Source organism: Brugia malayi, assembly GCF_000002995.4.
Source record: "Brugia malayi strain FR3 genome assembly, contig: Bm_v4_Chr3_scaffold_001, whole genome shotgun sequence".
NCBI classification, from domain to species: domain Eukaryota; kingdom Metazoa; phylum Nematoda; class Chromadorea; order Rhabditida; family Onchocercidae; genus Brugia; species Brugia malayi.
The window spans coordinates 12218464-12234082 of record NW_025062477.1 but is presented as its reverse complement, the minus strand read 5'-3'; the positions used below and the strand labels follow the sequence as shown (position 1 = coordinate 12234082).

Below are 15619 nucleotides of genomic sequence, written 5' to 3'. Positions count from 1 at the left end.
CCATATGTGCACTTCATTTTTTTTTTTTTTGTAATGCCAAATGGCTAGACGTGAAGGATATGCGTCAAAAAAAAAAAAAAAAAATGCAACAAATAAACAAATAATACATAAGCAAACAAATAACATTCAGTGGAATAGAAACATAAAGCAAGAAAACGTTTTCGGTTTTCTTGAAATTTAATTGAAATCTGCTATGGATAGTGCGATCAATTAACTTTTACAACTAATAAATTCTTTTTTTTATAAGCACTTTTTTTTGCTCATTTCAAAAAACAGCAATTTTTTGGGTAAAAAAAATCTTAATATTTTAAATAAATCAAAATATTTAAAAAAATTTTTTCAAAATTGAGTAATTAATGAATGATTCAATTAATTAAATATCAGATATTTAATTAAATATTAAATAGCTCATTAATTCTAACATAAAGCGATACAACACTTTTTTCTTTTTTGTTATCTTTTATATATCCTAAATTCTAAACATATGTAAGAAAATTGAAACAGTCCAAATATGAAATTTTCTTGTCAGTACAACATACAATTTAAAAAATTTTTTTCTAATAGATTAATTTTAAATTCGATTATAATTCTCATAACATTTACTGAATATCATGGTATATATATTACTAAATTTATTCTGTCAAATATATACCTATACTTTATACTGGCAGGTATTTATACTCGATTCATTTGTGTATGAAAGTTTTGCTTCAAGCTAATTTTTAATTCAGAAACGTTCTGCCATTTCTGCGAAGCAGGAAGTTATGACCTGAAAAGATGATTCTACGTAGGCAAGGTGGCCTGCGTCACCTGAAAAAAAAAGAAAACAATTTTCAAAAAAAGTGATGTAGAATTCCTGACTGCCTATGCTTTTAATGACCTGAGAATCCCGAGGATTCAATACCGGCTATAAGGAAGAATATCCTAATCGCTGCAAGATTTGCCACAAGTTTTTCTTGCTAACCGTTTCAAGTGCTGACTTTCAGATAAAAATGTTTCTGTGACAACGAGTACTGTCTAAAAATGTTTTTGCAAGAATTTAGCGAAGTAATGTCTCCATAATTTGAGCAGTTGGACTTTTCACGCCTATTATAGTGTAATCAACTAGTAACAAACTCGCAGAATTTAGGGTTAAGTTTAGTATCAAATATCATGCCAGATTTCATCTGCTGTATGACCTTGAGTTTCTTCAAAGTTTGTAAAGCTCTACTGAAGAAAGATTGAAAATGCTCAGATCATCGGTTTATATTAGAAAATGAGAATCACTTGGCCACTGTTTTTGTAGCTTCGAAGTATCTTCTGTGATTGCTGAAATTCATGAATGATTGATTCTTTTCTGCTCGACTTGTCCCATTTATTCTCTAAATGTATCGAAGTTTCTGTTTAAACTTACTACATGATTGCTTTTCTTGTAAGACAGTGAGGTGTGCTTGGTGTTACTGAACCAATCTCCTAGTTTTTTTTAACGAGAATCTTAAGCAGAATGCTATTTTTACAATGTTGCCAAAATAATATAAGAGCGATGAAGATTATCCGGTAAATAGCAATCTCGAGATTGATGACTTTAATTTTCTTCCTTGAAATAACTCCTCTTTTAAGTCGACCTACAAGTGGAAATTGAGTTTAACGCAGAAAGATTTCTTCTATGGAAACTTTTGCATCACATACAAGTTACCCCTGTACGAAAATGTAAACAATTAGTTGTCAGTGTTTAGAACAAAAATCTATTCAGATTTTTTTCTTTGAAGTCTCGAAACACCAATCAAATATAATGTTAAGGATAAAACTTTAGTCTTAACTGCAGTCAAATCATTCAATTCAAACAATTGTATCAAATCAATTAAATCAAATGGATTCCCGGTGGGAAAAAGAAGCTCCTATAAAGGGAAAAACTAGAAGACTATGCGTATATTGCGACAAGGACAAGGACGATTGAAACAATGAATGTCACATTTATCCCACATCCAAGCTTTAATGGAATATTTGAAGGAAATTACTGCTTGTTTCAAATGACGCAACAAGTGATTGCAAAAAAGGGAAATTTTCTTGTTTCCACTGTAAAAAGTTTTAATAATAGAGCATTGTGTTTTCTTAAATATGAAGAATTTATAGAGTTAATAGCTTCCAGTAAAGAAGATTTGAATTCGACTACAATCTAAATTCAATCACCTATGATAAAAGCAAAGAATTTTGCTTTAACGTTATTTGACGTTGGCTCACAATCATTGTGGAAGAAATTAGTGAACCGACTGAAATTGGAAAGAACTAGGAGAGAAAATTCGAAATCCTTCTCATTTAGTAACAAAGCCGTCGAACTACGAAAGTGGGAATCGGAACAAAAATCTTGGAATGCGAAATTATAACTATTAATAATTGTTGGATTACTTAACAGAAAAACTACAAGTAATTAAGTCAAGTCATCATGAATGTATAATATCTCAAGAACAGTTGGACGAGAAGGAGGATATTAGAAAAAGTTCCTTATACTTGTTGAGATTGACTACTTCTTTGTTTTTACATATTACCAAATCAAATCCACAATATGGTATCGGGATTTCAGACAATTTTCACAAAAGTTAGCCATATTAACTGAAAATGATACATCAACAAATCTCCTAATTATGTCAAAGGTCAAAATTTACTGAAGCCTACTAACTGTGCAAATTCCTTATATTTGAGACAACACAATGCCGTATTATGAGAACTTTTTATGATGAAAACAAGAAAATTTACCTTTTTTCGTAATCACTTACTCTGTTCGAAGGCATTTGAAACAAGCAATGATTTCCCTCAAGCATTCCATTGAAGCTTGGATGTGGGATAAATGTGACATTCATTGTTCCGATGGTCCTTCTTGCAAAATATGCATAGTTTTCTAGTTTTTCCCTTTATAGGAGCTTCCTTTTCCCGTCGGAAATCCATTTGATTTAATTGATTTGATAGAATTGTTTGATTTGAATGATTTGACCCGCAGTTAAGGCCAAACTTTCATTCACATTTATGTTTAATTGGTTTTTCTTTCTGATAATTGTTTAATTTCTTGTGATTTTTTCGTTCCTTAATACTAGTTATTTCAAGAATTTCTTGATCCTATGAACCGGTTATTCTATTGATTCCTACTTCAATTGGTATGCTTTGTCCAGTACTCAAATCGATACTTTTATTTTCAACTGTAATTTTTCAATTATAATTTCCAAAACTTGGATGCTCTAAATTCTCACCGATGGTAGCTTTCACTTGTCGAAATATTCTTTTCATCGCTTCAGTGATTACTCTTATTTCTTGTGATGCAATGAACTGTGGCTTTTTTTTAATGAAAATTTTACCATAGTTATGTCAATAAATCTTTTATGATTGCTTGCGTAGTTTTTTGGCTCAATATTCTAACTTTTCTCAGCTAACAATGCACCTCTTTTAAGAGTACATTTTCAGGTAGTTTAATTTCTGAATTTTTGGGATGTTTTGATAATGAATTGGTGTTTTGAAGCTGCTCCAAAGTTATCAACTAAGTACTAATTGTGAAAAGTAATTGGTGACCACTCTTGCAGTTGAGACTAACCTCTCGGTACCTTACTTACTTAATCGTTGAAGTACTAATTTATAGTCCTCAAGTTAAATGTTTAGAGTATTGAGGCTTCTCTTGCTTCAGCTATTAAGTTTGAGTAAGATACTGGAGATTTATGGACAGTTGATTATTATATGCTAATGCAATTTTAGCAAAGAATAATTAAAATAAAATTTTAAACACAATACCAATCTAATAATCAATTTTGGTTAATCTCTTAGCTACTTATGTCAATAAGTAAAACATAATATTTTTTAGTGTTTTTATTTATTAAAATAAATGAATTTTACTTTTTTTTAAATCTACTTTTATCACACAAGTAGTATTTTTTTTTATTATTTAAAAAAATTTTAAGAAATTTTTTTTGAATTTATTTGTTATTTTATTTTCGCTCATGTCACATTAAAAATTTTGTCTGTTTCTTTACTGATTTTTCATCTTTTTAATCTATATTTTCGTTCTTTTTTTTTTTCGAAAAAAAATTCTAAATTATTATTTGCATCAGAATGATCAGCTACTGATAATCGTATATGTTTTAAAAAAAAAAAACATGTATGTTAAACCGTATATGTTAAAAAAGTTTTGACAAATCAAAAGTTCATTTATTTTTTTTATATCAGTATTTGAAAGAACTGTCTCAAAGAGTTTGAAAAAATCATTCAAAAAGATAAATTAGTTTTGATTTGATACCGAAATTGTTTCGACAAAGCAAAGTGTTAACACCAAATCTGTCCAAGCACTATCAAAATTTACCTAAAAGTTACACGACATTATCATTATTTATTGCTAGAATGATTTATGCATGAAAAGTGAAAATTTTTTCATACAAAATAGTATTGTTAGACTATTTTAATTTTTATTATATGCTTTAATCAAACTTTTTTTTCCACTCAAACATCAAATTTCCATCCTTTCAAGATAACAATTAAAATTTATGAAAATAGAATTTAAAAAGAACATTATTCAAAGTTTGCAAAATTCGAAGGAAAATTTACATTTAAAATTTTGATCAATATTTCATAATTTTAATAGGAAACAACCCAGTAAATAAAAAAAAAATGAAGTCTAGCAATGAAAAGAAAAGAAGAATCTTCGAGAATTAAACATTAACATTGTGTTTCTCAGTAAATTGCAACATATTTTCAATCTTTTTCTTTCCCCACTAATTATTTTGATCTATCAACACCCATTCAAAAGCAACAACAAGTTTTATTTTTCTTCTTCCTCTTCACACATCTTTCATTTTAACTCCTAACTGAAATTATATGAGATTTTACCGCACGAGCTGAATTGTTTTAATGCTAGTTATTTATCATTCATTATAATTAATTTCATTTATTTTATTTACGTTTATCATCATGATTCTAATTAAGTACAATATTTTAATTTTTGGATTTTTTATTGAATGAATTTGGCTTTTGTTGAAAATGAATTTAAATGAGTAATAATTCTGATTAAATAGATCATAATTTGTGTACAAACTGTCTACACAATAAATATTAGTATAGTTCACTTTTGCGCACCATTAATTTTTCATTTAAATTTTTTTAAATTTAAACTTTGCATAAATTAACTCCAGCAAATTTCAATGTTTGATATTGGAAAACTGCGCAACATTTCTTAAATGAATTATTGCTTTTAACAAAAATTTATCAGTAAATGTTCAAAGTTAATGAAATGATTCAAGGATAAAATATAATCATTCATTCTTTTTTTTAGAATATTTTTGAAACATTCATTTTGAATATTTATGCAATGTATGTCTGAATTAATTACTATTTCCGCTAATTGAAAATTTATTTGTTTTATATTGCATGATTCAATTAAATTGATGTTTTACTAATAGATCAATCGACCAGCTGTATAATCAATTAATGGTAACACTAATAGCAACATTGTTTTTGTTATTTTGAAAAATAAGACACAAAAATACTCAGATGAGAAATATTTAATATTAATTTTTTTTTAATAATTTCAATCAAATGCCTTAACAAAATTTTCCGTTTTTACCAAATTTTTTTATTAAAATATATGCTTATAGTCAAGTTTTCTCTTAGTACATCTTGAAATTTTTCGAAAAACAAGTTTATATTCCTGAAAAAATAAGAAATCAAAAAATTAAATTGAAATTTTACCAATCGAAGGAATCAAGAAATGATCAAAGCACCGGCCCTGTGGCCTAATGGATAAGGCGTCGGACTTCGGATCCGAAGATTGCAGGTTCAAGTCCTGCCAGGGTCGTCCCTATCAACATTGATCATAGAAAGAGTGGTCATTTTTCATTTTAGCATATAATTAAAATTGGGAAATATTGAACAAAAATATTGAAGAAATATTGAACAAAAATGTTCTTTCTTTTGAAGAAATGTTGAAAAAGTTTTTTCTTTTGAAAAGTTCAACTTTAATTTCATGTCTTATAGAATTTCTTGTTGCTGAATTTCGTAGTTGTTAGTTTTACTTTATTTATTACTCGTGTTTGAATTAAAAAAAATTTTCCCTTCCCTATTCTCTCTATATTAAATTTCATTCTAATTTCTAAATGGAAACTTTTTTAATTTGAATTTTATAGCAACAAATTGTTTACTATTTTGTTTTGGTTTTTTCTGTTTTTGTTTTGTAGGAGAGAAAAGCGAAAGACGATTATTCAAGAACAATATTGATTTATTCATTATCAATGGTGAAATGAATGAATCCGATGAATGAAGAGATATTGCTGATAAGTTTATAATAATGATATAGTAATGAATAATTTATAATAATGAATAATTTGATATGTACTATATCAAAGGATTTTAATGAAAATTTCCATTTTTATTTAATATAAATGGAGATTTTAAATTTAGAAGAAATTTTAATTTCGGCGAAATTTAAATCATATACAAATAATAAATTTAATGAAAATGATTTGTAAACTTCATGCTGATAATTGAGTTATTTCTATAATCTGAATATGAATTGTGAAAAAAAAAAAAATAATTAGCCAATTCAAAAATGATATTATCGCTTGGCTTAAATTATTAAGACATTAAGTAGCATTGTGTTTGATCAAATTAGTTAATTCAAAGTTTGTTTTTATTAATTTCTGTTTCAATATCAATTCAGAAAAAGGAAAAAAATAATGTATCCGCATAAATCTTAATTTGCTCAATTAATCACTGAGTATATAAATGATTGAATTTAAAATGATCGTATCTATTTACCTAATGATACTTTAAAGTCTTATCAAAATAAAATGCACCTGATCAGAATTTGTAATATAGTACTATTTTTTATCAGTTGTAAACAAAAAGAAGAAAACAAGTGAAGAAATTGAAAGGCATCAATGTTATTTTTAAATTTTAATGAAAAAAAAAAAATGTTTAGATAACATAATATTTAAATCTAAATTCCCTGAATTGGTTTAAATCTTAAAATATTTAATTGCTTCATTGTAAAAAAAAAAAAAACAAAAACAAAAAAGAAAGCATTTTTGCATACTTTAATTTTATTGTCAATAAATAGTAAATTTAAACTGAAATGATAAATTTATGCAATAATATAATAATCTTTTTATCTTATTGGAATTTGTAATGAGAATAAAAAAAAAAAAAAAAACAAACAAAATTTAAACAAAAATCAAATATAATCTGCTGCTGCTTTTTTTTTTTTTTTGTGTGTGTGTATGTAATATTAAATAATCAATTATTTGATACTATTTGAAGTAAAAATTTTTTGGTAAATAAGTTATGTCGAGATCAAAGATCAAACGAATGATATATTAATCAGTTAGTAAATGAATTAGCACCAAATAAATGCTAAATTTGCACAGCTTAAAATGAGAATTTCAACAAAATGTTGATGAAAAGAAAAAAAAAAGAAGGGAAAAAACCGATGGCATAGAGTTTCGGAGGAGTGCTTGTCAAAGCTTTTATCAGTGTACTTTATGCTCCTTGTGGTTGACACTGATATTGTCTTCCATCTTCCTTCTATTGCTATCAGTATCGGTAGATTGAAGCTTGCAGAATTTCTCATTTAACGCTGTATGCTTATTTATAAGTAAATGTGTACATGTATGTGTGTATGTGTATGTGTACATATGTATGTGTGTATGTGTATGTGTGTATATGCATATGTATGTGTTAAAATTTTCAAATTTTTTATCAAAAAAAAATTTTCAAAAAAAAAGTCATTGAAAATTTTTATAATTATGTGAAAAAAAAAAAAAAAAATGTATTAGCTTATTTTAACTGATTCATTAAAATATGAGAAAGGGAGAAAAAAGAAAAATTTTAATTTAATACAAAGTATTATTGTTTTTTTTTTTTACTGTGAAACAATTATTTTAAGATTATTTCAATCGTTACACAACCATTTGGATTAATTAATTTATTTTTTTTTTTCAAATGATTTGTTTATGTAAATGTTATTTAATGACTGTGTTACTTTAAATTATTCTTCCCTTTTTTCTTATTTAAAATCAACTTCACTTCATGTCATTCCTTATTATAAATTGTTATATAAAGTAATAAAAAATAAATTTTTTTTTTTTTTGAAATTAAATCTTTATACCATAAATTAAAAATTTTACTTGATGGCTAACTAATTTTGCCTTAACTACTCACTTTTTTCAAGTTAATTCTTACAAAAATTGATAAATAGTTTTATCACTTTTAAAAGTTTTAAAACCAATAAAGTATTTCAGGTTAACTTTTTTATGCCTTTAATTATTTTCAAATATTTTCTGCTTAAAATTTTCGAAATTGAATGATCAAAATAAATACGTTGCAGTTTTTTAGATAATTTTCTGTTTCTTAGTGGAAATTTGATAAAACATTTCTATTTTTCTTACCAATAATAAAAACGAAATGACGACAACATTTCCGGAATAGTTAAGCGAGTATATAATAAGCACCTGAATACATATACGGTTTTGATTTTTTTTTTTTTTTTATTTTTCACGCGAATTCAAATGAGTGAACAAAGAGAAAGAAAACAAAGTTCATCTTTTTGTAAATAAGTAAAATTTGAAACAAATTTTTTTTTTTCAAATATGCTTCTAACCTTTGAAATGATGAATATATAATTTATATTAACACAATCTTATGTACCAAATTAGAACTACAATAAAAAGTGAAATAATAATTAATAATTTAATATAATCAAAATGATGAACTGATAATATACTCAATTGAATTCTAAGTTGCAATAATAGAAACAATTATTATTTTTTATCTGATAAAATAAAAAGTAATCACAGCTAAAATAAAAAAAAAAAAATGCATAATTAGTAAATATTTTGTTACAGTACGCGTCTATATTTTAATCAAAATATTATCATGACTGATAACAAATTATCAAGTGAAATATGGCAGAAACAACAGTACAACCAATGTTTATCACTTCTCTCTCATATTTAACTAATCAATAAAATCATCATTACATGATTAATATAATAATATATATTAAAATTATTATATTTATATATTTAATTATTATATTTATTATTTATATATTAAATATAAGGTGTAGCAATGATAATTCCTTTTTTTTTGAAATATTAATAAAGTGCAAATAAAATATCTGAAATGTTAATTGCGATTATTTCTTTGCATATTCTTTTGGTTATTTCTAATTAATTTTTCAAGGTAATTAAATATGTATAATAAAATCAACTAATAACAATCTTACGTTTTGTTATTATTCAATCTTTTTTTCATCTTTCTTAAATTTGATTTGCATATACTCATATTTTTTTTATTAATACAAATCGGAGGTTTAATAAATGCTATTATTAATGTTATTAATTAATCATTTATCATTTATGCTTAATTAATCAATTCAATAATCAATGTATAATTTCATCAAATCGTAATTTATGGCATTTGATAACGATAATTATCGTGATACAACGATAAAAGTTTACCTTTAACTTGTCAAATTATTTATTTTTTTATTTTTTTTTTGCAGTAAAAAATTTTGCGAAAGAAAATGGATGAATTTACTATGCAAATAATTTGCGCTATTGCAATGTTTCTAACAACAGCAATTGCTGGTTTTGCTCCATTTAAGGTAAGTTTCAATAATTTTTAATAAGATTTTAAAAAGTTTATAATTGATTTGCAACTTTACAAAATTACTAATTTGGTAAAAAAAAATCTGATAAAATTGGTATTTTAATAAAATAAGAGAAATGTTTTTTTTAAAAAAGCTTCAATTCTTTTTTTCAAAAAGAATTCAGTAATATTGTTTGTTGAAAATTTCATTTCATTTCATCTGACTAATCATTTAACTAAAATTGAAAAATTTTTTTCATGCCTATTAATTAGTATTAATTAGTTAGGAATGGAGCAATTATTATTATTTCCTTAAATTTATTTAAATTTGTTTCAAGATTAGTCAATTAAGTGGAACAATTTGATAATTTAAGCCTCAATTTTGCCTATTTAATTTTTTTTTTTTTAAATAATAAAAATTAAATAACAAAAATCAATAATGGATTAATTTTAAATGTTTGAATTGTTTTGAAAGTATTAGAAGATAAAGCTAATAAAAATGATGAAATTAAATTTTTTTTTTTTTTTAATATCCAATCAATATATTAACAATATTCGGAAAAATTAATTTCATCCGGTTGCATTCAACTGGATTGATTTGACCGGATGATACCGATGATTGTTTATTGCTGAATTTTCAGCTTATGACAATGATTTCTTCAAATGGTGTGATGAGTCGACGAGCATCTATCATAATGTCCATAATGTCATGCTATGCTGGTGGCATCTTTCTAGCTACTTGCTTTCTGGATACATTACCACATCTTAAGTATGCTATCCTCATTTTTTTTTAAATTTCAAAATGAATAAATTAAAAATCAGAAGAAAAAAAGAAAGGGAAGAGAGAAAAGTAAATGTTGTAGCTGAAATTTTTTTTTTTCAAATATTTTTGCATAAATTTTTCCTCTCCTCTCACACTTTTATTAAACATAAAATTAATTAAATGAATAATTAAAATAATTGTTAGTGATATTATTGAAAAATTGTATTATTTAATTGCATATGTATTTAGCTGTAAAATGTTTTAAAATAATAAAATGAAACAATAAATGGTTCTTTTTTTTCGTAAATTTCTAATTTTCATTTTACTTAAAAAATAATAAGGCAAAAAAAAAAAAAAAATTATAATTTAGCATTATCTGTTAAGAGCTTTACTTGAAATTTACAGCATTTTATTTAAAAGCTCTGGTTTTTAAGCTAATTAATTAATTAATTAATTAATCATTTGGTTATTGACTGATAACATATAGTAATTAATAAGAATTTTTACAAGACTTGATTAAACAAAAATAAAAGTATTTATAAAAATAATCAGTAATTAATGAGGAAATATAAATAGTATGGGGATTTTCATGATCATTTATTTTCAAATAAAGGGGAGTAATTTAATTTATTTTAGAAATAATTTTAATGATTAAGATCAATCGAAAAAAAGAAAAAAAATTCGGTAATTTTCTTTTTCCTTTTTTCTTACTTACTTAAAATATCACCGATTGATTAACTGATTAATTGATAAAATTTAATACTTATTTATTTTAATATTATTTTCAGCGAAAATTTTAAAAAATTTAAAAAAATCACATCCTGGAATACAACATATCCGGTGCCAGAATTTCTTGTTTGCATTGGTATTTTATCTGTTTATGTTCTTGAAGAAATATTTACTTGGATTTTTTCAAGAACGAAAAAAAATCAGGGAAGCATGTAAGTAAAATATATTGTTTCTTCTTTTCTTTTAAAAAAAAATTCTCTCTCTTTCTTATTTTTTAATTCTTTTAAAATTAAAAAGTTCAATTAAAAAACTTTTTTTAAACATTTTTTTTTATATGTCATTATTTTGTAAAAAATTTTAAAAAGAGGAAAAAAAGGTAAAAAAAATGAGACATTATTATTATTTTTTTTTTTTTTTTTTTGAATTATTTGTCGTAAAATTATTATTTATAATTTAAGCATTATCAGATAAATAGGATGATGAGAAAATTATTATTTTTATTTTCGATAGACTAGAAAACATTGTAAAATTGAAATGCTACCTAGAATATTGGAAAAAAAAAAAAACTGAGTTTGTGAGTAAATATTCCAAATAATTTGTGCATAAAAATTTTTTATTATCATTTAATATTTGTAAACAAAAAAAAAGAAAAGTGAAAAATTTCGGAAAATTTTTCAAGAAAAAGCTATTTAAGAAAAACATGAAAAATTCATTTAGAAAAGAAACTGAAATGTTGAAATTATCAAAAGATAATGCTATGAAATTGGAACAAGAAATGGTATCATTACGTGAATATCAAGAAGTTGAAACAAAAGATATGGAAAGTAATGGTGAGATTATTAAGTAAGTTAAGTTACGTACGTACGTCATCATAAAAGAAAATCATTAAAGCGATTAAGCAGGTAAAGTTACGTACATTATCATAAAAGAATTTCATTAAAGTGAATTTAATTAATTTTTGTACGTCAGAAATAATACAAAAAAAAAAAAAATCTTTTAAATTAATTTGTATTTAAATTATTTTAATTAATCATTTTCAAATCTTGATGAATTGTTTATTTATTTATTTAATTGTAGATGATCATCTTCAAAGTTCACTACTTCATTCTAATATTTCAATTAAAAATTCTATCAGTTTTGTCGTGTTGAAGTTTCTGAATGCTTTGATAGTAATATTTTTTTTTTATATTTTTTTTTTTTGCAAAGGATAGATTTACTAAAAGGAACTGAAATAGTACTTAAATTTTTAGATTAACTCATATTTCTTCAAACTAAATTATATTATTGTACTACTATCTATATAATATTACAATAAAAATAACTGTTGCTAGTACAATAAAGAAAAAAAAAATTCAATTGTATTTGAATTAATGCTATTAATTTAAAATTTAAATTGCTTATTGTATATTGAAAATTTTGAATTAAAAACTTACTATTTTAGCTCAAATATTGAAGTAATTCGTAGCAGAAGTCGAAGTAATAGCAATTTAGCAAATGGTCTCATACATTCAATTACATTTACTATAGCAATGTCATTTCATTCGATACTTGAAGGAATTGCACTCGGTGTACAGGTTAATCATTTTAAAAAATTTTTAAATTTTTTAAAATCATATTTAGAATTTAAGAGAGAAACAGAAGTAAAAGGAGAGCGAGAGAGAGAGAGAGAGAAAGAAAGAAAAACAAATACACTAAAATATACGTTCTTTTTTCAATTTATTTTAATCTTTAAAAAATAAAATTGCATATTAACTAAAACAAAAAAAAAACACTTTTTAATCTGGTGACTAATCTGATGACTCATTCATAATTATTTTAATATTTCAAATATTTTATAGTTTTTTAATTTGATAACCATAATTTTTTAGCTATTTGACGTATAATTGAAAAAAAATTTTTAAACAAATAAATGAATAATAATAAATGAAATTAAATACTTAAATGTTGTCAAGGATAAAAAGTTAAATGTTATAAAAAATTTTATATTACAATTCTTTTTTTATAATAAAAATATTTGCAATAATTCAAAAATATATGGTTTTTATTAGTTTCAATTTTAGATCATATTTTAAATAGAATTTTTTTCTTGCACATTTGAAATACTAGAAAAGTTTGTTGTATTAATAATGCAATTTAAATCTATTCAACTGACTTAGAAATGCAAAATATTACTTAAATAATTAATTATTTGAATGTACACAAATAATCTAATATTCTCTAAATGGTATGCAGTTACTTGCTAGAAACTTCAACAAAATTTATGATATTATATAAATAATTATTATAAATAAACAATTACTGAAATATATATGCTTAAATTAATTGACTTCGATATAATAAATAATAGTAAAAAAAATAATAATATGAATAATAAAAAATAATGACAAACAGATAACTGATTAACTGATTGATTGATTTATTGATTGATTGAGTTTCTTCTTTTTTTTTTTGATTTTGGATTGAAGATTAGTAGAATTATTTGTTAGATTAATCTTACAAGTATTGCAAAAAAAGAAAAAAGGAAAAAAAATAAAAAACAGAAACAAGTAAACAAGCAAATATGCCATTAAAAAATATTAAATTTCGGAGCTATTTAATTCTTTTTTTAAAAAATAGAGAGAAAACACAAATTTTTTTTCTTATCTTACATTTGAAATTGATAATTTCTCGCACATATGTTTTTTTTTTTTCTTTTATAATTTAACTTTCTAAAAATTTTTAGGACGAAAAGTTTGGCATTATTACATTGTTTATATCACTTCTGCTGCATAAAGGTATCGAAGCATTTAGCGTTGGCCTACAAATTTCACGGACAATTGCGCAACAAGTTAAAATTGTTATTGCAACAATAACTATTTATTCATTAATGACACCAATTGGATCATTTGCTGGATTAATTTTACAGGTAATGCAACAGAAAAAAAAAAAAGAAAATTGATTATTATTTTAAAATAACTTTTTTAATTTTATATTGAACTTTTCCTCAGAAAAAAAGAAAATTATTGTCTTCAATTTTAAATTAATAGATTTATATGTAATTGAAGATATTTATTTATTAAAAAAATGACACAACTAAAATAATAGCTTAAAAATTGATATGCTATTATATCATAGCATATTTAATTAAATATTTCAAAGTTATTATAACTTATTTTAATAAATACTTTAAAATTGTTAGAAGTTATATTGTTAATTATTAAAAGAAAAATTTTCAGAGTGTTAATATGAATGAATCTTGGCGACAAGGTATTATAATGGTTCTTGAAGGAATTGCTATTGGAACATTCATTTTTGTGACATTTTTAGAGGTAGATAATTTAATTTTTGTAATAATTAATTAAACAAATTTAAAATAAACTAATGTGATAGATTCTAAATTATTTTAAGCAAAAAAAGAGAGAAAAATGAAATATGAATGAAATTTTAATTAAGCAATTTGTATTTACATAAAAAAATGATTTAAAATAAGTGAATTTTAAAATATTTTGAATAACTTTTTATTTTATCACTTAAATTGAATAATAATTGAAATTTATTTTTTAGGTTTTATTTGAACAAAGAAATGATTCAAAAGCAATAAGAGAAGAAATAATTGCAATTGCATTAGGTGTTTTAACAATTAGTGGTTTTCAATATTTTGAAGGAAATTTTCGTACTATGGATCAGCAGAATATAATTAATTCAAATTCTGCCAAATAATACTTTTCCATCTTTTATTCCAATTCTTTTTTCCAACATTTTAAAATTTAACATAGATGAAAAAAAAATTTTAATTTTCAAATAACAGCTGAAATACTATTACATCTCTAAAGAAATATTTTATTATGTAAATTTAAAGATTTCATCAATTTCTTACTTCCAATTTTTTTTAAAATAAATTCTCAAATTATCAAATTAAATTTTGATTTTTATAAATTTATTGGTAATTAATGACGAAAAAAATTCCGTTTTTTTTTAAAGGTATTTTGTATTTTTAAGGAAAAATTTTAACAATCCAATTTTTCCTACCTCATTTCTATCATTTGGTTTTTTTTTTTTTAGCATAGTAATTTTTTTTAATTCTTCATTTACCGTATTTTAAATCAAATAAATTGCATTTGTATGCCATATGACTAATAAATAGGTTAAAATGAAATTTTTAAAAAATATTTACTGCAGCAAATCCAGGATTGCCTTTTTTTTTTTTTTTTTGCTCAATTTCAGGTTACCTTTTACAGTATGTTTTAATTGTTGACCTTATACTATCATGTGATGACAAATTTAATTTCAATTTTTAATAATCATTTCCTATTTACTGCTATAATTTTCCAATATGATTACGGATGTTTATTTCATTTTTATTAAATCTACAATTCCAATTCATTACATGCATTTTTTGTGGTTTTTTTTTTTACTTAATTTTTAACTTAATTAATTAAATAGAAAGAATTTCCAATTTTTAAGCAAAAGTAGTAATTATATTTGTCAAAATTATGAAATGTTATCTTGAATTTAAGATTAATTTTTGGTATAATTTATGATAAATTTTGA

The 15619-nt window shown here is 23.3% G+C and overlaps 1 protein-coding gene and 1 non-coding gene across 2 annotated transcripts; both read left to right on the top strand.

Annotated features, from left to right (window-relative positions):
• Positions 1 to 5733: 5733 nt before the first annotated feature.
• Positions 5734 to 5806, top strand: Bm14604. Its single transcript has one exon. It is a non-coding gene; the product is annotated as a tRNA-Arg (tRNA).
• Positions 5807 to 9532: 3726 nt separating this feature from the next.
• On the top strand, positions 9533 to 14788 carry Bm13622 (Uncharacterized protein; the record flags this gene model as incomplete). Its single annotated transcript, XM_043080947.1, has 8 exons — positions 9533 to 9613; positions 10239 to 10366; positions 11149 to 11301; positions 11807 to 11932; positions 12531 to 12663; positions 13812 to 13994; positions 14305 to 14397; positions 14633 to 14788. 8 exons carry the CDS (start codon positions 9533 to 9535, stop codon positions 14786 to 14788), a joined length of 1053 nt encoding a protein of 350 aa, XP_042936881.1.
• Positions 14789 to 15619: the final 831 nt, after the last annotated feature.